This window comes from Entelurus aequoreus, linkage group LG07 (genome assembly GCF_033978785.1).
Source record: "Entelurus aequoreus isolate RoL-2023_Sb linkage group LG07, RoL_Eaeq_v1.1, whole genome shotgun sequence".
Classification (NCBI taxonomy): Eukaryota; Metazoa; Chordata; class Actinopteri; order Syngnathiformes; family Syngnathidae; genus Entelurus; species Entelurus aequoreus.
In genome coordinates this window covers 73,247,674-73,262,979 of record NC_084737.1, presented here as the reverse complement: position 1 = coordinate 73,262,979, position 15,306 = coordinate 73,247,674, and the positions used below count along the sequence as shown (strand labels likewise).

General features: G+C 36.6%; 2 protein-coding genes across 2 annotated transcripts in view; one reads left to right on the top strand and one right to left on the bottom strand.

Annotated features, from left to right (window-relative positions):
• tp73 (tumor protein p73) overlaps positions 1 to 9,412 on the bottom strand; it is a 28,038-nt gene extending 18,626 nt beyond the window's left edge. Inside the window, exon 1 of the mRNA XM_062054441.1 lies at positions 9,049 to 9,412. Within this exon, the coding sequence (XP_061910425.1) occupies positions 9,049 to 9,267 (219 nt within the window). The 5' untranslated portion in view covers positions 9,268 to 9,412. The remainder of the gene's footprint in view (positions 1 to 9,048) is intronic.
• Positions 1 to 15,306, top strand: part of wrap73 (WD repeat containing, antisense to TP73) — a 70,574-nt gene that overhangs the window by 19,138 nt on the left and 36,130 nt on the right. The window lies entirely within an intron of this gene.

The following is a 15,306-nucleotide window of genomic DNA, read 5'->3' as shown; positions in this document are numbered from 1 at the left end:
CATCAAGTGTTGGAATTGGGGGTTAAATCACCAAAAAATTATTCCCGGGCGCGGTCACTGCTGCTGCTCACTGCTCCCCTCACTTTCCAGGGGGTGAACAAGGGGATGGGTCAAATGCAGAGGATACATTTCACCACACAAAGTATGTGTGTGACAATCATTGGTACTTTAACTTTGACTTTTTCTTGAAACTGCTTTACGAAATAGACTTTTTAAATAACGAATGTCCGTAAAATCAACAGGAATATTAGTAATAATAAAGCATCTCCAAATGCATCCTGTAAAGTAGTTCAAAAATTAATGGTGTTCTCGTGTAGGGATGATGTTTGATAAGAAATTATCGAGTTCGAGCCTATTATCGAATCCTCTTATCGAACCGATTCCTTATCGATTCTCTTATCGAGTACAGATAGGTTGTTGTATATGAAAAAAAAAAACAGAATATTTGGTTTAACAAAAGCTCACTTTTATTATATAAGAAAACAATTTAATCTAATAAATAAATAAATATTGACTGTTACCCCCCTAAAAAAAATTAAAAAAAATAAATAAATATTGACTGTTGTTACCCAAAGTATTTTAAGTGGGATTTTTCAGAAAAACAAATATATACAGTAACACACAAACAACCTGTCTCTGTGATCACTATAGGTGTATAAATAATAATATAGTGTTGAATAAAATCAGTCCCTTGGGCACAAAACTGAAAATAATACAGCTCTCCAAAAAGTGCAATTCTGCTGCTATTTGACATAACTGTTTGTTATGATGCTTTGACATTTTTGCACTTTATTTTATTTATTTATTGAAAAAAAATTATATGAAGAGAAAAGTTATTTGCAAATATGGTTACAATGCTAAAAAATGAAAAGTTAAAGCTAAAAAAAAAGAAATACACTTTATTGAGTTAACATTATTTCTTTATAGGGGGAAAGATGTTATGAGCGAGGGAATATTACAACAACTACACTACCCAGCATGCAACGGGAGTGACGAGCACGCGCGGTAGCCCCGAAAAGTGTTGTTGCATATCGTCACCCGGCAGCTAAGAATGAGGTTATGAGCACGCTGTGAAAGTAAACGTCAAGAACTCAGCCAACACGCCTCGTCTGCATTATTTATAATTAGACAGACAACACATTTACAGTGTGATTTTGTTTTGTTTACAAGGAAAGAAAAACAAAAGTTGAAAAAGGGAGATGTCATATATGTATGTGCTGCGGTTGCTTAAGGAACATTGCGACAGCTGCCGTAAAGGAGGTGCGTTGCTAGCCTGGTTGCTATGTTTCCGGTTGGTCGTAAATGTGTTTGTACCCTGCTCAAATCTCTCAGTAAAGTTATTCATTGGATTATACCTTTTGTTTTGAACTTTATTACACCTTGGAGCACTTTTTCCCGTCCATTTTTTTCCTGCTTTCCCTATCTGCACCTAATGACTGAGCTACGTGACGTCATTTCTTGTGATGTCACACAGAGCGTTTCCGGTCAGGACGGGATTCGTTCCGAGGGATTCGAATAAAGAACCAACTCTTTTTCTTTACTATAGTGGTCTCGATAACGGGTACCGGTTCTCAAAAAGGGATTCGAGTCCGAGGACTCGGTTCTTTTCTTATCGAACAACCGGGAAAACCGGTTTCAAGTATCAACCATATTCTCGTGTTCATATACTTTTCAATTTTCCTCTAGTCAGACATTATTTTTGGTACAATGGATGGGATTTTTACTTCAGATAGGTTGAAATTCCATCCGTCGTACCTAAATTATTGTCTGACTAGAAGAAAATCAAAAAATCAAACGTACTGCATCCTCATTGTTGGAAGCTGAACATCTTTCTGTCACTTCACTGTGGTCCACAGGGGGCAGGTCTTGACAGGCCCCTGGAAACAGGGTGATAATTGCTTGATCGCCATCCATATATACAAGAAACAACTTGCCTGACAAGAAGTTACCTCATTCTCCAATGATTTAATACAGTTACTTATATTGGACTGACAAACAATGTGGTGGCCCTTATAAGGATAGTTTCACCTGTATAGTAAGTTAAAACGATATATTATACTACCCTGAACAAAGAATAGGTATAGGTCAATCATATTTAATGCAGCGTTATTCATTATTCAGTCAAAACTGTATTTAGATGTAGATGTTTGAATGGATGAAAGAAAGGAATGATAGGACAGATAGGTAATTAGATGAGCCCCTAGACTTTGTCAGGGAGGCATCAGCAGCCATGTCCAGGTTGCAGAGGATGCTCGTTGAAAACTAAAAGAGAGATGCGGTGCGCGGGGCGTGTTGGGACCTGCGTCCTATCGGAGAGAAGCTAATAGCTGAGAAGAGCAGCTTCTGACGAGGCCGCCTTGCAGTGCATGTAGGAACTCGCACCCACGACCCATCACAACTCCCCCCCCACCACCATCCCTCCCACCTACCCACATACACACACACACACGCACGCATACACACACACACCCACCATAATGTGCACAAAGACAAACAAACTTTTTAAAAAAGCTTATGGTGGGAACCTTCAAGAGGTGTTGTATGTCATTGTCAGGCTGCTTGTGAGCTGTGGAATCAGCTCCACTGGTCAAGAAGGAGGCAGAGTCTTTGACCCATTATTACTAATATGCTTCAAGAAGGGGCATTGTTTTTATCTTCTGCTTGTTAAAGCAGCATCCTCGAAACCAAAGCCAAAGGGTTCCCAAACTTTTTGACTCTGGGGTCACATTGAGTTAAATTAGTCTGGGATCTATATATACATATATATATATATATATATATATATATATATATATATATATATGTATGTATATATAGATCCCGGACTAATTTGCATATATATATGTTAGGTCAGGAAAAAAACACAGAGGCTATATCATCCCTACAAGCACTCGTCAGGGGATTTTATGTATATATATATATATATATATATATATATATATATATATATATATATATATATATATATATATATATATATATATATATATATATATATATATATATATATATATATAGTCAAGGTTTCTGTGGTTTATCTGTTATACAGTGCTCAATACCGGGGTAGAGCGGAATATACGTTAGGTGAGGAAAAAACACAAGAGGCTATATCATCCCAGGAAAACCTGCGAAACAGGCTTATAGGGATGATATAGCCTCTGTGTTTTTTCCTGACCGAACGTGTATATATATATATATATATATATATATATATATATATATATATATATATATATATATATATATATATATATATATATATATATATATATATATATATATATATATATAAAGCGGGACGGCGTGGCGCGGTTGGGAGAGTGGCCGTGCCAGCAACCTGAGGGTTCCTGGTTCGATCCCCACCTTCTACCAACCTCGTCACGTCCGTTGTGTCCTTGAGCAAGACACTTCACCCTTGCCCCTGATGGGTTGTGGTTAAGGCCTTGCATGGCAGCTCCCGCCATCAGTGTGTGAATGTGTGTGTGAATGGGTGAATGTGGAAATAGTGTCAAAGCGCTTTGAGTACCTTGGAGGTAGAAAAGCGCTATACAAGTATAACACATTTACCATTTATACATATATAAATATATGTATACATATGTATGTATGTATATATACAGTACAGGCCAAAAGTTTTGACACACCTTCTTATTCAATGCGTTTTCTTTATTTTCATGACTATTTACATTGTAGATTGTCACTGAAGGCATCAAAACTATGAATGAACACATGTGGAGTTATGTACTTAAGAAAAACAGGTGAAATAACTGAAAACTTGATTTATATTCTAGTTTCTTCAAAATAGCCACCCTTTGCTCTGATTACTGTTTTGCACACTCTTGGCATTCTCTCGATGAGTTTAGTCACCTGAAAGGGTTTCCACATCACAGGTGTCATGTTTTGATGCCTTCAGTGACAATCTACAATGGAAATAGTCTTGAAAATAAAGAAAACGAGAAGGTGTGTCCAAACTTTTGGCCTGTACTATATATATATATATATATATATATATATATATATATATATATATATATATATATATATATATATATATATATATATATATATATATATATATATATATATATATATATATATATATATATATATATATATATATATATATATATATGTATATAGCAGAGGGGTTAGTGCATATGCCTCACAATACGAAGGTCCTGAGTAGTCTTGGGTTCAATCCCAGGCTTGGGATCTTTCTGTGTGGAGTTTGCATGTTCTCCCCGTGACTGCGTGGGTTCCCTCCGGGTACTCCGGCTTCCTCCCACCTCCAAAGACATGCACCTGGGGATAGGTTGATTGGCAACACTAAATTGGCCCTAGTGTGTGAATGTGAGTGTGAATGTTGTCTGTCTATCTGTCTTGGCCCTGCGATGAGGTGGCGACTTGTCCAGGGTGTACCCCGCCTTCCGCCCGAATGCAGCTGAGATAGGCTCCAGCACCCCCCGCTGTCATGTGGACTTGCACGTGCCAACACACACAGGCACACACACCCACACACACACAGACAAACGCACACAAAATACACACACAACAACCTTAAAGTTGTGTATTACATCAGAAATATCAAGCAGCTAAAATGCATCAAACATGGCAAAGTGTGGAGACTGGAGAGTGTTTTACAAAGGACCCATCAAGCCTTGTAATGGATTTAAGTGGGTGTAATTTTGAATTGTGTGTGGCGCGTGGACTACGTTTTCAGTAGTTCCAATTTATTGTCGACAAATACCATCTTTGAGACCTTCCGCAAGACGGATTGTAAATGCTGGCGGTCCGGATCTGGTCAGCCACAGTTTGAGGACCCCTGCTATAAGCCTTGCATCACTGAGTGAGCTGCAGATTTTATGTGTGCTGGCCAGTCTAAATAAACAAAACCTACCACCTGCTCGCCATACAAGACCATAGAAAGCACTGACACAGAATAATGTTTATAAGGCCCATCTACTATGCACAAGCCTTGAAAACCCAAGTTAGCTCATTTTGTTCTTCATTTTATGTGTTTATAAGAGTTAACTTTTATTAGTACACAACAATGTCACGTTTATTAAATATATAATTTGGATTACCTGACAGCTTTAGCATTCCACATGCATTGGCGTCATGCCTTATATATGTGCTTTTTTTGTGAGAACAAAAATGCATACAACAACAGCAATCATTCTGTATGAGCCTATATATGCATATACTGTATATGTAAGACCACATGTTGAGTTGTCATTGTATCAATTTTATAATGAATTAACGACAAATCATTAAAGGCAATTTAATTAAAGCTGCAGTCTCTCTCTTTCGAATACGCCTGTTTAATAGATGGATAGATAGATAGATAGTACTTTATTGATTCCTTCAGGAATCAATAAAAAATTAAAATTCCAGCAGCAGTGTACAAAATTGAGATCGAATTTAAAAAGTAAATAATGGGGGTATAAATGGAAATAAAATAGAAAATATAACAATAAGAATAAAAATAAAAAGCAACAATAATGGCATGGAGGCATCTGAAACATTTTTGATTTCTGCGCAGTACTTTTTCTAAATTATTCTCAATAATAAAAACTTGAATTGCCTAAAAAGCTCAAGCAGATGGAATACACACTGGAATACTTTATAAACTAAAGTGTAACTGCAAACCAAAGCTGATAACTACCGTATTTTTCGGACTATAAGTCGCAGTTTTTTTCATAGTTTGGCCGGGGGTGCGACTTATACTCAGGAGCGACTTATGTGTGAAATTATTAACACATTACCGTAAAATATCAAATAATATTATTTAGCTCATTCACATAAGAGACTAGACGTATAAGATTTCATGGGATTTAGCGATTAGGAGTGACAGATTGTTTGGTAAACGTATAGCATGTTCTATATGTTATAGTTATTTGAATGACTCTTACCATAATATGTTACGTTAACATACCAGGCACGTTCTCAGTTGGTTATTTATGCCTCATATAACGTACACTTATTCAGCCTTTTGTTCACTATTCTTTATTTATTTTAAATTGCCTTTCAAATGTCTATTCTTGGTGTTTGGTTTTATCAAATACATTTCCCCCAAAAATGCGACTTATACTCCAGTGCGACTTAGATATGTTTTTTTCCTTCTTTATTATGCATTTTCGGCAGGTGCGACTTATACTCCGGTGCGACTTATACTCCGAAAAATACGGTATACAGTTTTATTGCAAAGGGGAGCAAAATACTCAGATACAAATTTGACATGCAGAATATTGTATTGAGTATTGTGCTTATTTAGTTATTAGTTTATTTATTTTCACGATAACTGAAAAATCGAAACATCATGGCAGGGAGATGGGCAGATTACTACTGAGAGGTTGTGACCGGTTTTAGGCATATTTTAAAAATCCATGACTGTGCAGCCAATATCCATATTCATTCATCTTTCGTCCCCACCACCTTTGTTTTTGTCCTTTAAATTGGGATTTTGAAAAAGAGCTCAATCCGAACACAAAGGGTGGAGGTTACATAGGCGCCAGAGTAGAGAGGTTTAAGTGTGTTTAAGCCGGAGGTAGAAAGAAACAACGGAATAAAAGCAGCAGGTCAAAGGTCACGCTCTTATGGCCAAAAAGGGATCTTCTTACAACACTGAGAGGTATACGTGAAGAAGCCCACCATGCATGGTTACCTTCAAGCAAACATGGATGTGCCCCTCCAACAGACACTCATGCTGAGTGATGGAAGTGCAGTTTGTATCCCATTTCTCTTTTTACGCAGGTCAAATGTGTGATAGTCAGAGACACCTTTTCACAGGGGTTCATGGGAGCTGAGGCCTGTGCGTGTTTGGGGGTTGGATATAAATCTATTTACTGTTTGGCCCCACTCCCTGTTTTGGGGGCCAAAAAGCAAGTCAGGTAAAAGTTGAGGTTATTGTAGGAAAGTATGTGTGTATTTATTTTTTGTAATTTAAAAAGAAAAAGGTTTTATTCTTTAAAACTGTATTGTTCCTCCTGATGGGTAACATCTACGGTACCTGGACTGGTAGAGGTAATTTGTTAAAGTGACCATTGAATTATAATAATAATACCACAAAATCAGTATTTGACCTTCATTTTGTAAGGTAAAATAGTATCATTGTCATTAACGCGATGTATAATATATATATATATATATATATATAATATATATAATATATAATATATATATATATATATATATATATATATATATATATATATATATATATATATGTACACACATCTGTATATGTACATATCAGAATCAGAATCAGAATCAGAATCGTTTTATTGCCATTGTTTGAGAACGGGTTCACAAACTAGGAATTTTTCTTGGTGCAATCGTGCAACATGAAACACATATAACACATATTTGGTAATAAAAAGAGCTGTAACTGAGCTATCAGATAGACTTAGAAGGAATTCAAGGAAATATACATGTACACATTTATAAATATATATATACATATGTATATATATATACAGTATATGTATACATATGTATATGTTTGTAAATATATGTATATAGGGACGGCGTGGCGAAGTTGGTAGAGTGGCCGTGCCAGCAATCGGATGGTTGCTGGTTACTGGGGTTCAATCCCCACCTTCTACCATCCTAGTCACGTCCGTTGCGTCCTTGGGCAAGACACTTCACCCTTGCTCCTGATGGCTGCTGGTTAGCGCCTTGCATGGCAGCTCCTGCCATCAGTGTGTGAATGGATGAATGTGGAAATACTGTCAAAGCGCTTTGAGTACCTTGAAGGTAGAAAAGCGCTATACAAGTACAACCCATTTATCATTTATTTATTTATACATTTATATACATGTATATATATTTATATATATCTGTATATGTATATATTCATATATATATGTACACATTTATAAATATGTATATATTTATATATATGTATATATATTTATGTACGTATATATGTATATGTATATATATAATATATATGTACACATTTATAAATATGTATATATACAGTATATGTATACATATGTATATGTTTGTAAATATATGTATATATAAATATATATTTATATATATGTATATATATATTTATATATATATATGTACACATTTATAAATATGTATATATACAGTATATGTATACATATGTATATGTTTGTAAATATATGTATATATAAATATATATATATATATTTATATATATGTATATATATTTATATACATCTGTATATGTATATATTTATATATATGTATATATACACACAGTATATGTATACATATGTATATGTTTGTATATATATATATATATATATATATATATATATATATATATATATATATATATATATATATATATATATATATATATATATATATATATATATATATATATATATATATATATATATATATATATATATATATATATATATATATATATATAAGACCAGTAAATCAATCATTGTATATATGATAATGTTAAGAAAGCTTGGTAGTTAATTTATTAATAAAGGGTGGGAATAATACTTCTTCCCACTCCTTTTTGAATATGGAAAACCAAAGCGTTATCTATTGTTTTAATCTTTTTATGTGTTTTCGCTGTGAAGTATTTGTCTTTACTAAACTGTATTGTACTGTATTTTATTTGTTTTTTTAACATGCCCAAATTAAACCATACTATTGTACCCCCCCTCCCCCAATAATAATATTTTTTTTTTAAAACAGAAACAAACTGCTTCTTTGCAGGGATATATATAAGTAAACCGGGACTTAAATACAAATAACTGACTAAATTGAGCTATAATATTAAACCAGATGCTCCATGCAATACAAAGATGTGAAATGTGGAGCCAAAGTTGCATTCATCACAATAAATTTACCTTGGGAACAAACTATTGAGCAAGATGAATCACTGAATGATCAGTTACTTTCCCTTGCACAGGACAGGCCTGCACATGTGCTGACTTGAGTGCATGCAAGGGCACATGTGTATATGTGGGTGCATGGTGGCTAATCACGAAGAAGGGGGGGGGGGGGGGGGGGGGGGGAAGACGAACGAGGCTTATCGAGCGTACTTACTGTCCATGTGGCTGACTTGGCGGTGCTGGACTGCTGGAAGGACACTTGGAAGGTGTGCGGTCCCGGATAGTCGGTGTTGGAAGGGATGGCCGGGGCAGGAGACAGGCCCTCGAAAGTGGAGTTGGGCTGAGAGTAAGGCGAAGGGGTGGGCACGGCCGAAGAGGCGTTCTCGGAGCTGTAGGGGCTGGCGGGCCTGGCCCTGCTTCCCAGGCTCTCCATGCTGCTGCTGAGCAAGTTGTACTGGGGACTGGGTGAGGGAAGAGCGGAGGAGAGAATGAGGGAGTTGAAGAGGGAGGAGAGCGATGTCAGCAGGTATGGAGATGATGGAGAGACAGCAGCTTGGGAGGTCGGGTTACACCGTGCAATGTGGAGGTCAGTGTCCAGGTAAATGAAAAAAAAAAAAAATCCCTCTATGCTGCATAATCCACACAGCAGCCACCTTGGGGCTATCTGGGCTGGCTTGTAAAACACCAGGGTAATCTGTGCCGTATAATTGCCCGCCGCCCACCTGCTGTGTTTAAGGAGTTGTTGCTTTGAGGCGCATGGGGATGACACACTTGTCAAAGTTGTAACACCTACACCATCAGGCCTCTTTTCAGGATCATACATCGAGTTATCCTGCATCTCAAATACTTTTTCTTTTTTTTTAACCAAAAACACAATGTGCATCAACAAGAAAAAGACCAATCTGCATATAGATAAAAACAAATAGCGATACACATTTCCATCCCATGCACAAGGACATTGAAATTGGAATAACAGTTCAAAACATATGCTCACATGCAAACCCCTCTAAAGTCACACAAATAGAATATTTACCTTCTTTTTCACGTAGTACATCCTCTAAAGTTCTAGTCTCATGTGCTACACTTCAGTCAGAGATGTCCAAATGGTACAAAAGCCAACAGAGTTCAAGTGAGGTGTGTGTCAGTTGACACACCGCACCATTCACCCTCTGCCTCTCACACACATATACACATATGTAGAGGCAGGACAAAGGTGAGGACTGGAGTGTGTTTTGAGAGAGAGAGAGAGGGAGAAAGAGAGAGAGAAAATGACTGAGACAAGGGAGAGGAGAGCGGGAAAGAGGGATGGGAACCCAAAAAATAGTACTGCATTCTAATTATGGCATGCCTGGACATAGACGGCAATGCTGGGGCACATGTACACACATGCTGCAAAACACCGTGTGAAGGCCTGCACTAAGTAAACACTGTCTGGGCCTGTGTGTGTGTGTGTGTGTGTGTGTGTGTGTGTGTGTGTGTGTGTGTGTGTGTGTGTGTGTGTGTGTGTGTGTGTGTGTGTGTGTGTGTGTGTGTGTGTGTGTGTGTGTGTGTGTGTGTGTGTGTGTGTGTGTGTGTGTGTGTGTGTGTGTGTGTAAGAGAGAGGGAGCACGAGTGAGCAAGAGAGAGAGAGAGAGAATTTCGATATTATGATGTTCAAAGTTCAAACTACTATATACACTGAACAAAAATATAAAAATATAAAGTCTAACGCCAGCTAAGAATGTTAAAATACATCAACAGCGGACATTTATCCATTAAAATATGGAAAAGCTGCTGATGGTGTGTTTGACAAAGAAGCAGCTGGAAGGAGATACCGTAGGAGTCCACTCTCCAATGATGCAATACGTTACTTTGTAAAACTACTGTAGTTATTATTGGTAAATGGTAAATGGTAAATACACTACCGTTCAAAAGTTTGGGGTCACCCAAACAATTTTGTGGAATAGCCTTCATTTCTAAGAACAAGAATAGACTGTCGAGTTTCAGATGAAAGTTCTCTTTTTCTGGCCATTTTGAGCGTTTAATTGACCCCACAAATGTGATGCTCCAGAAACTCAATCTGCTCAAAGGAAGGTCCGTTTTGTAGCTTCTGCAACGAGCTAAACTGTTTTCAGATGTGTGAACATGATTGCACAAGGGTTTTCTAATCATCAATTACGGTAGCCTTCTGAGCCAATGAGCAAACACGTTGTACCATTAGAACACTGGAGTGATAGTTGCTGGAAATGGGCCTCTATACACTTATGTAGATATTGCACCAAAAACCAGACATTTGCAGCTAGAATAGTCATTTACCACATTAGCAATGTATAGAGTGTATTTCTTTAAAGTTAAGACTAGTTTAAAGTTATCTTCATTGAAAAGTACAGTGCTTTTCCTTCAAAAATAAGGACATTTCAATGTGACCCCAAACTTTTGAACGGAAGTGTATGCTTGTGTTTAACGACATTACTGCAATAAGGGAGCACTGTTAACTCAGAATAACAATTATTGGGGATATACAACATACAACAAATGCTCTGTGTGCCACAAAAACAGAGTACATCCTCATCCTAATGTCATTTTCTACTTAAAGAGACAGTAAAATGTCAATTCTAAGTATATACTGTACATATGAGTACATAACTCCCAGTCGTGTGATTTTTAAGGTTCGAGAGTGAAGTAGATACAAGTCATTAGGGCTGGGAATCTTTGGGTGTCCCACGATTCGATTCAAAATCGATTCTTGGGGTCACGATTCGATTCAGAATCGATTTTTTTTTTTCAATTCAACACGATTCTCTTTTTTTTTTCTTTTTTTTTAAATTTATTTATTTATTTTTTAATGAAAACAATACACAACAATACCATAATAATGCAATACAATTTCAAAACAAAACCCGACCCAGCAACATTCAGAATAGCAATAAACAGAGCAATTGAGAGCAATTGAGGACACACAAACATGACACGGAACAATCTAAAAGTAGTGAGACAAAAATTAATATTATCAACAACAGTATCAATATTAGTAACAATTTCAACATAGCAGTGATTAAAAATCCCTCATTGATATTATCATTACAAACATTAATTAAAAAAAATAATACAAAAAATGAACAATAGTGTCACAGTGGCTTACACTTGCATCACATCTCATAAACTAAATGTCTAATGATAATGTCAATGAGGGATTTTTAATCACTGCTTTGTAGAAATTGTAACTAATATTGATACTGTTGTTGATAATATTCATTTTTGTTTCACTACTTTTGGTTTGCTCTGTGTCGTGTTTGTGTCTCCTCTCAATTGCTCTGTTTATTGCAGTTCTGAGTGTTGCCAACTGGACAATATTTATCATATTTATTTACATTTTTTAATCCAAAATAAAATGCCTGCACAGCATAGGAGGTAGGAAATGCTGACTCCCACCCCCTCAGCACACTGGGAACCAGCATTACTCCTCTCTAGCCAGTTCACTAGTCACTTTATACGTTTTACTGTCTCGTTTTTTTACATTGCCTCTTAGAGTGGTCTTAGGCCATATTGCATATTGTGTATATTGTGTTGTTTTTGTATATTCTGTGGTTTCTTCTTCTTTTTTTTTTTATAAAAATGCAAAGCACCTTAGGGAAGCAACCTAAATTTCGTTGGACCTGTACCTACATGCACAATGACAATAAAGATCATTCATTCATTCATTCATTCATTCATTCATTCATTGCTGGGTCGGGTTTGGTTTTGGAATTGGATTGCATTGTTATGGTATTGCTGTGTATTGTTTTGTTGGATTGATTAATTTTAAAAAAAATAAAATAATAATAATAATAATAAAAATAATAAAAAATAAATAGATTTTTTAAAAATGAGAATCGATTCTGAATCGCACAACGTGAGAATCGCGATTCGAATTCGAATCGATTTTTTCCCACACCCCTACAAGTCATATTAAAAACTAAACAAAAAAATCACCATTTCCACCCAACTTGTTCGAGACAGATAGCCACCCAACAGAATATGGGTTCTGTTCAAGGTTTCTTCCAAAGAGGGAGTATTTCCTTGCCTCTGTTGCTAAATACTTGCTTCCAGAATGTGGGCTTCAATTGGTTTTCCTCAACATATGAGGTGCATGGTCCTCGACCTGCTCCATGTGTGAGTGCCTTACTTTTGCTGTAAATTGGCGCTATATGAATACATTTAACTAGACTGGACTAAATGTACACAACATGTGTGGACAATGCACAGCATTTAGAATTTATTTTGGGCTAATATGACAAATGGTGGTTATAAATGACTAGATGACCTCACAATTTATGAGTGTTATGTCAAAAGGGGGAGCATTAGTGTCAAAATCCAAGTCCAAGTCTAATGTTATACAAAATGTATTGTTTTATATGTTGAACATAGTTGTTTGACGAGCACACAAAAAAGAAATAGACACAGGAGAAAATGTAAAGTCCATTTTGTTCCCCTTGTCATTGTTTATCAGATGAGGTCAATGTCCCAGACTTAATGCAAACTCTGTAGGATGGGAGCGTGCATGCACACGTGGAAGGTACGGATCTATACATCGGCTCAGACTCCAGAACAAACTTTGGTAAAAACACTCCCTGGCCACAACATTAGGTACACAGGCATAATCTAATGAGAACGAGCACAATACAGTATCAAAACATTTGAAATAACAATGCTCACTTTTGGTTGACATAGACATTTTATTTTAACAATATGTTTATTATTGCGGTTTATAAGTACAATGTAGTGTTGTCCCGATACCAATATTTTGGTACCGGTACCGGTACCAAAATGTATTTCGATGCTTTTCGGTACTTTTCTAAATAAAGGGGACAACAAAAAAATTGCATTATTGGCTTTATTTTAACAAAAAAATCTTACGGTACATATAGTGAAAATAAAAGACAACTTGTATTTTAGTAGTAAGTAAGCAAACAAAGGCTTGTAACTGTCTGCTGACGTATGCAGTAACATATTGTGTCATTTATCTACCTATTATTTTGTCAAAATTATTAAGGCCAAGTGGTAGAAAATGAATTATTAATCTACTTGTTCATTTACTGTTAATATCTGCTTACTTTCTCTTCTAACATGTTCTATCTACACTTCTGTTAAAATGTAATAATCACTTATTCTTCTGTTGTTTGGATACTTTACATTAGTTTTGGATGATACCACAAATTTGGGTATCAATCCAATACCAAGTCGTTACAAGATCATACATTGGTCATATTCAAAGTCCTCATGTGTCCAGGGACATATTTCCTGATTTTTTTAAACATAATATACATTTTTTAAAAACGAAAGAAGATTTTGTGTTGCTAAAAAATGTTGATGTAATCATAGTAGTATCGACTAGGGGGATGTTAGGTGTAGATCCACCAATGGCGTTTGTTTACATTTTGATGCCGGTGAGCTACGGTGTGTAGTGAAGCATGTTTAGCTATTCCTCGTCCTGCAGGGATGATACTTGTAAGAAACTTACTTTATTTGTCACCATGGAGGCGAGGATTAGTGATTTAGATGTAGCTAAAACACTGCCGACTACGGATGGACTTTAGCCGCTAGCTAGCTAGCCATGTCTTAAAGCACCTCTTCCTGAGGGCGTTTCAGTGTTATAACTTCACCTTTATCTTTAGTTTTTAAGCCAAAATGCGTCAGTTCTCCCTTTCCTGTCTACACACTGCGTCTGCTTATAAGTACTCTGTGATTGTGTGCTGCCGAACATGCTCGTCTGGTGGTGGTGGTGGTGGGGGGGGGGGGGGGGGGGGGGTTGACCGGTTACTTTTTAAAGGCGGTATAGTACCGAATATGATTATTAGTATCGCCGTACTATACTAATACCGGTATACAATGAGTTAAGCAAGGTGCACATATGTGTGGCTGACAGAAAACACTTAACAAAAATAAACAAAAAAACCCTGAACATACAACCATGCGCACAAACCGCATGTGCTCACAGGTGTGCCTGTTCTTGGTAACCCCACTCGATATGCAACAAGTTGAAACAGAGCCACAACGTCTGATGCCATTGTATGAGCAGATGTGTGGACCTAAGTGACTGAGATCACTTCTGCAGTTGTTCAAGCTTTAACAACATGCAACGTCCCTTACGGGCATCTGTCCTGCTAGCTGCCACTCAACCATGCGCTTTAAAGTACCCCAAACATTTAGAAACATAGACAAGACAGCCACTGCAACGCTCACTTGTCAAGATGAGTGAAGTATAATGGATTGAGGATTAAGAGATTAACCCAGTTGAGAATGTCATACTTAGTATTAACGATGTAAACAAAAATGGCCAAAATGGCACAGGAAGTGAGTGACGAGGACTTTTATGGGGACTATGTAGGATATTAACCAAGAATGTAATCAGAGCTCAAGGGACGTGAGGGTAAGAGGAGGGATGTGTTTCTGTAAACATGACGCCCCCTGTTGGGAAGAGTGGGTAAAGTTTTTTCTAACAGTACATTTTGCA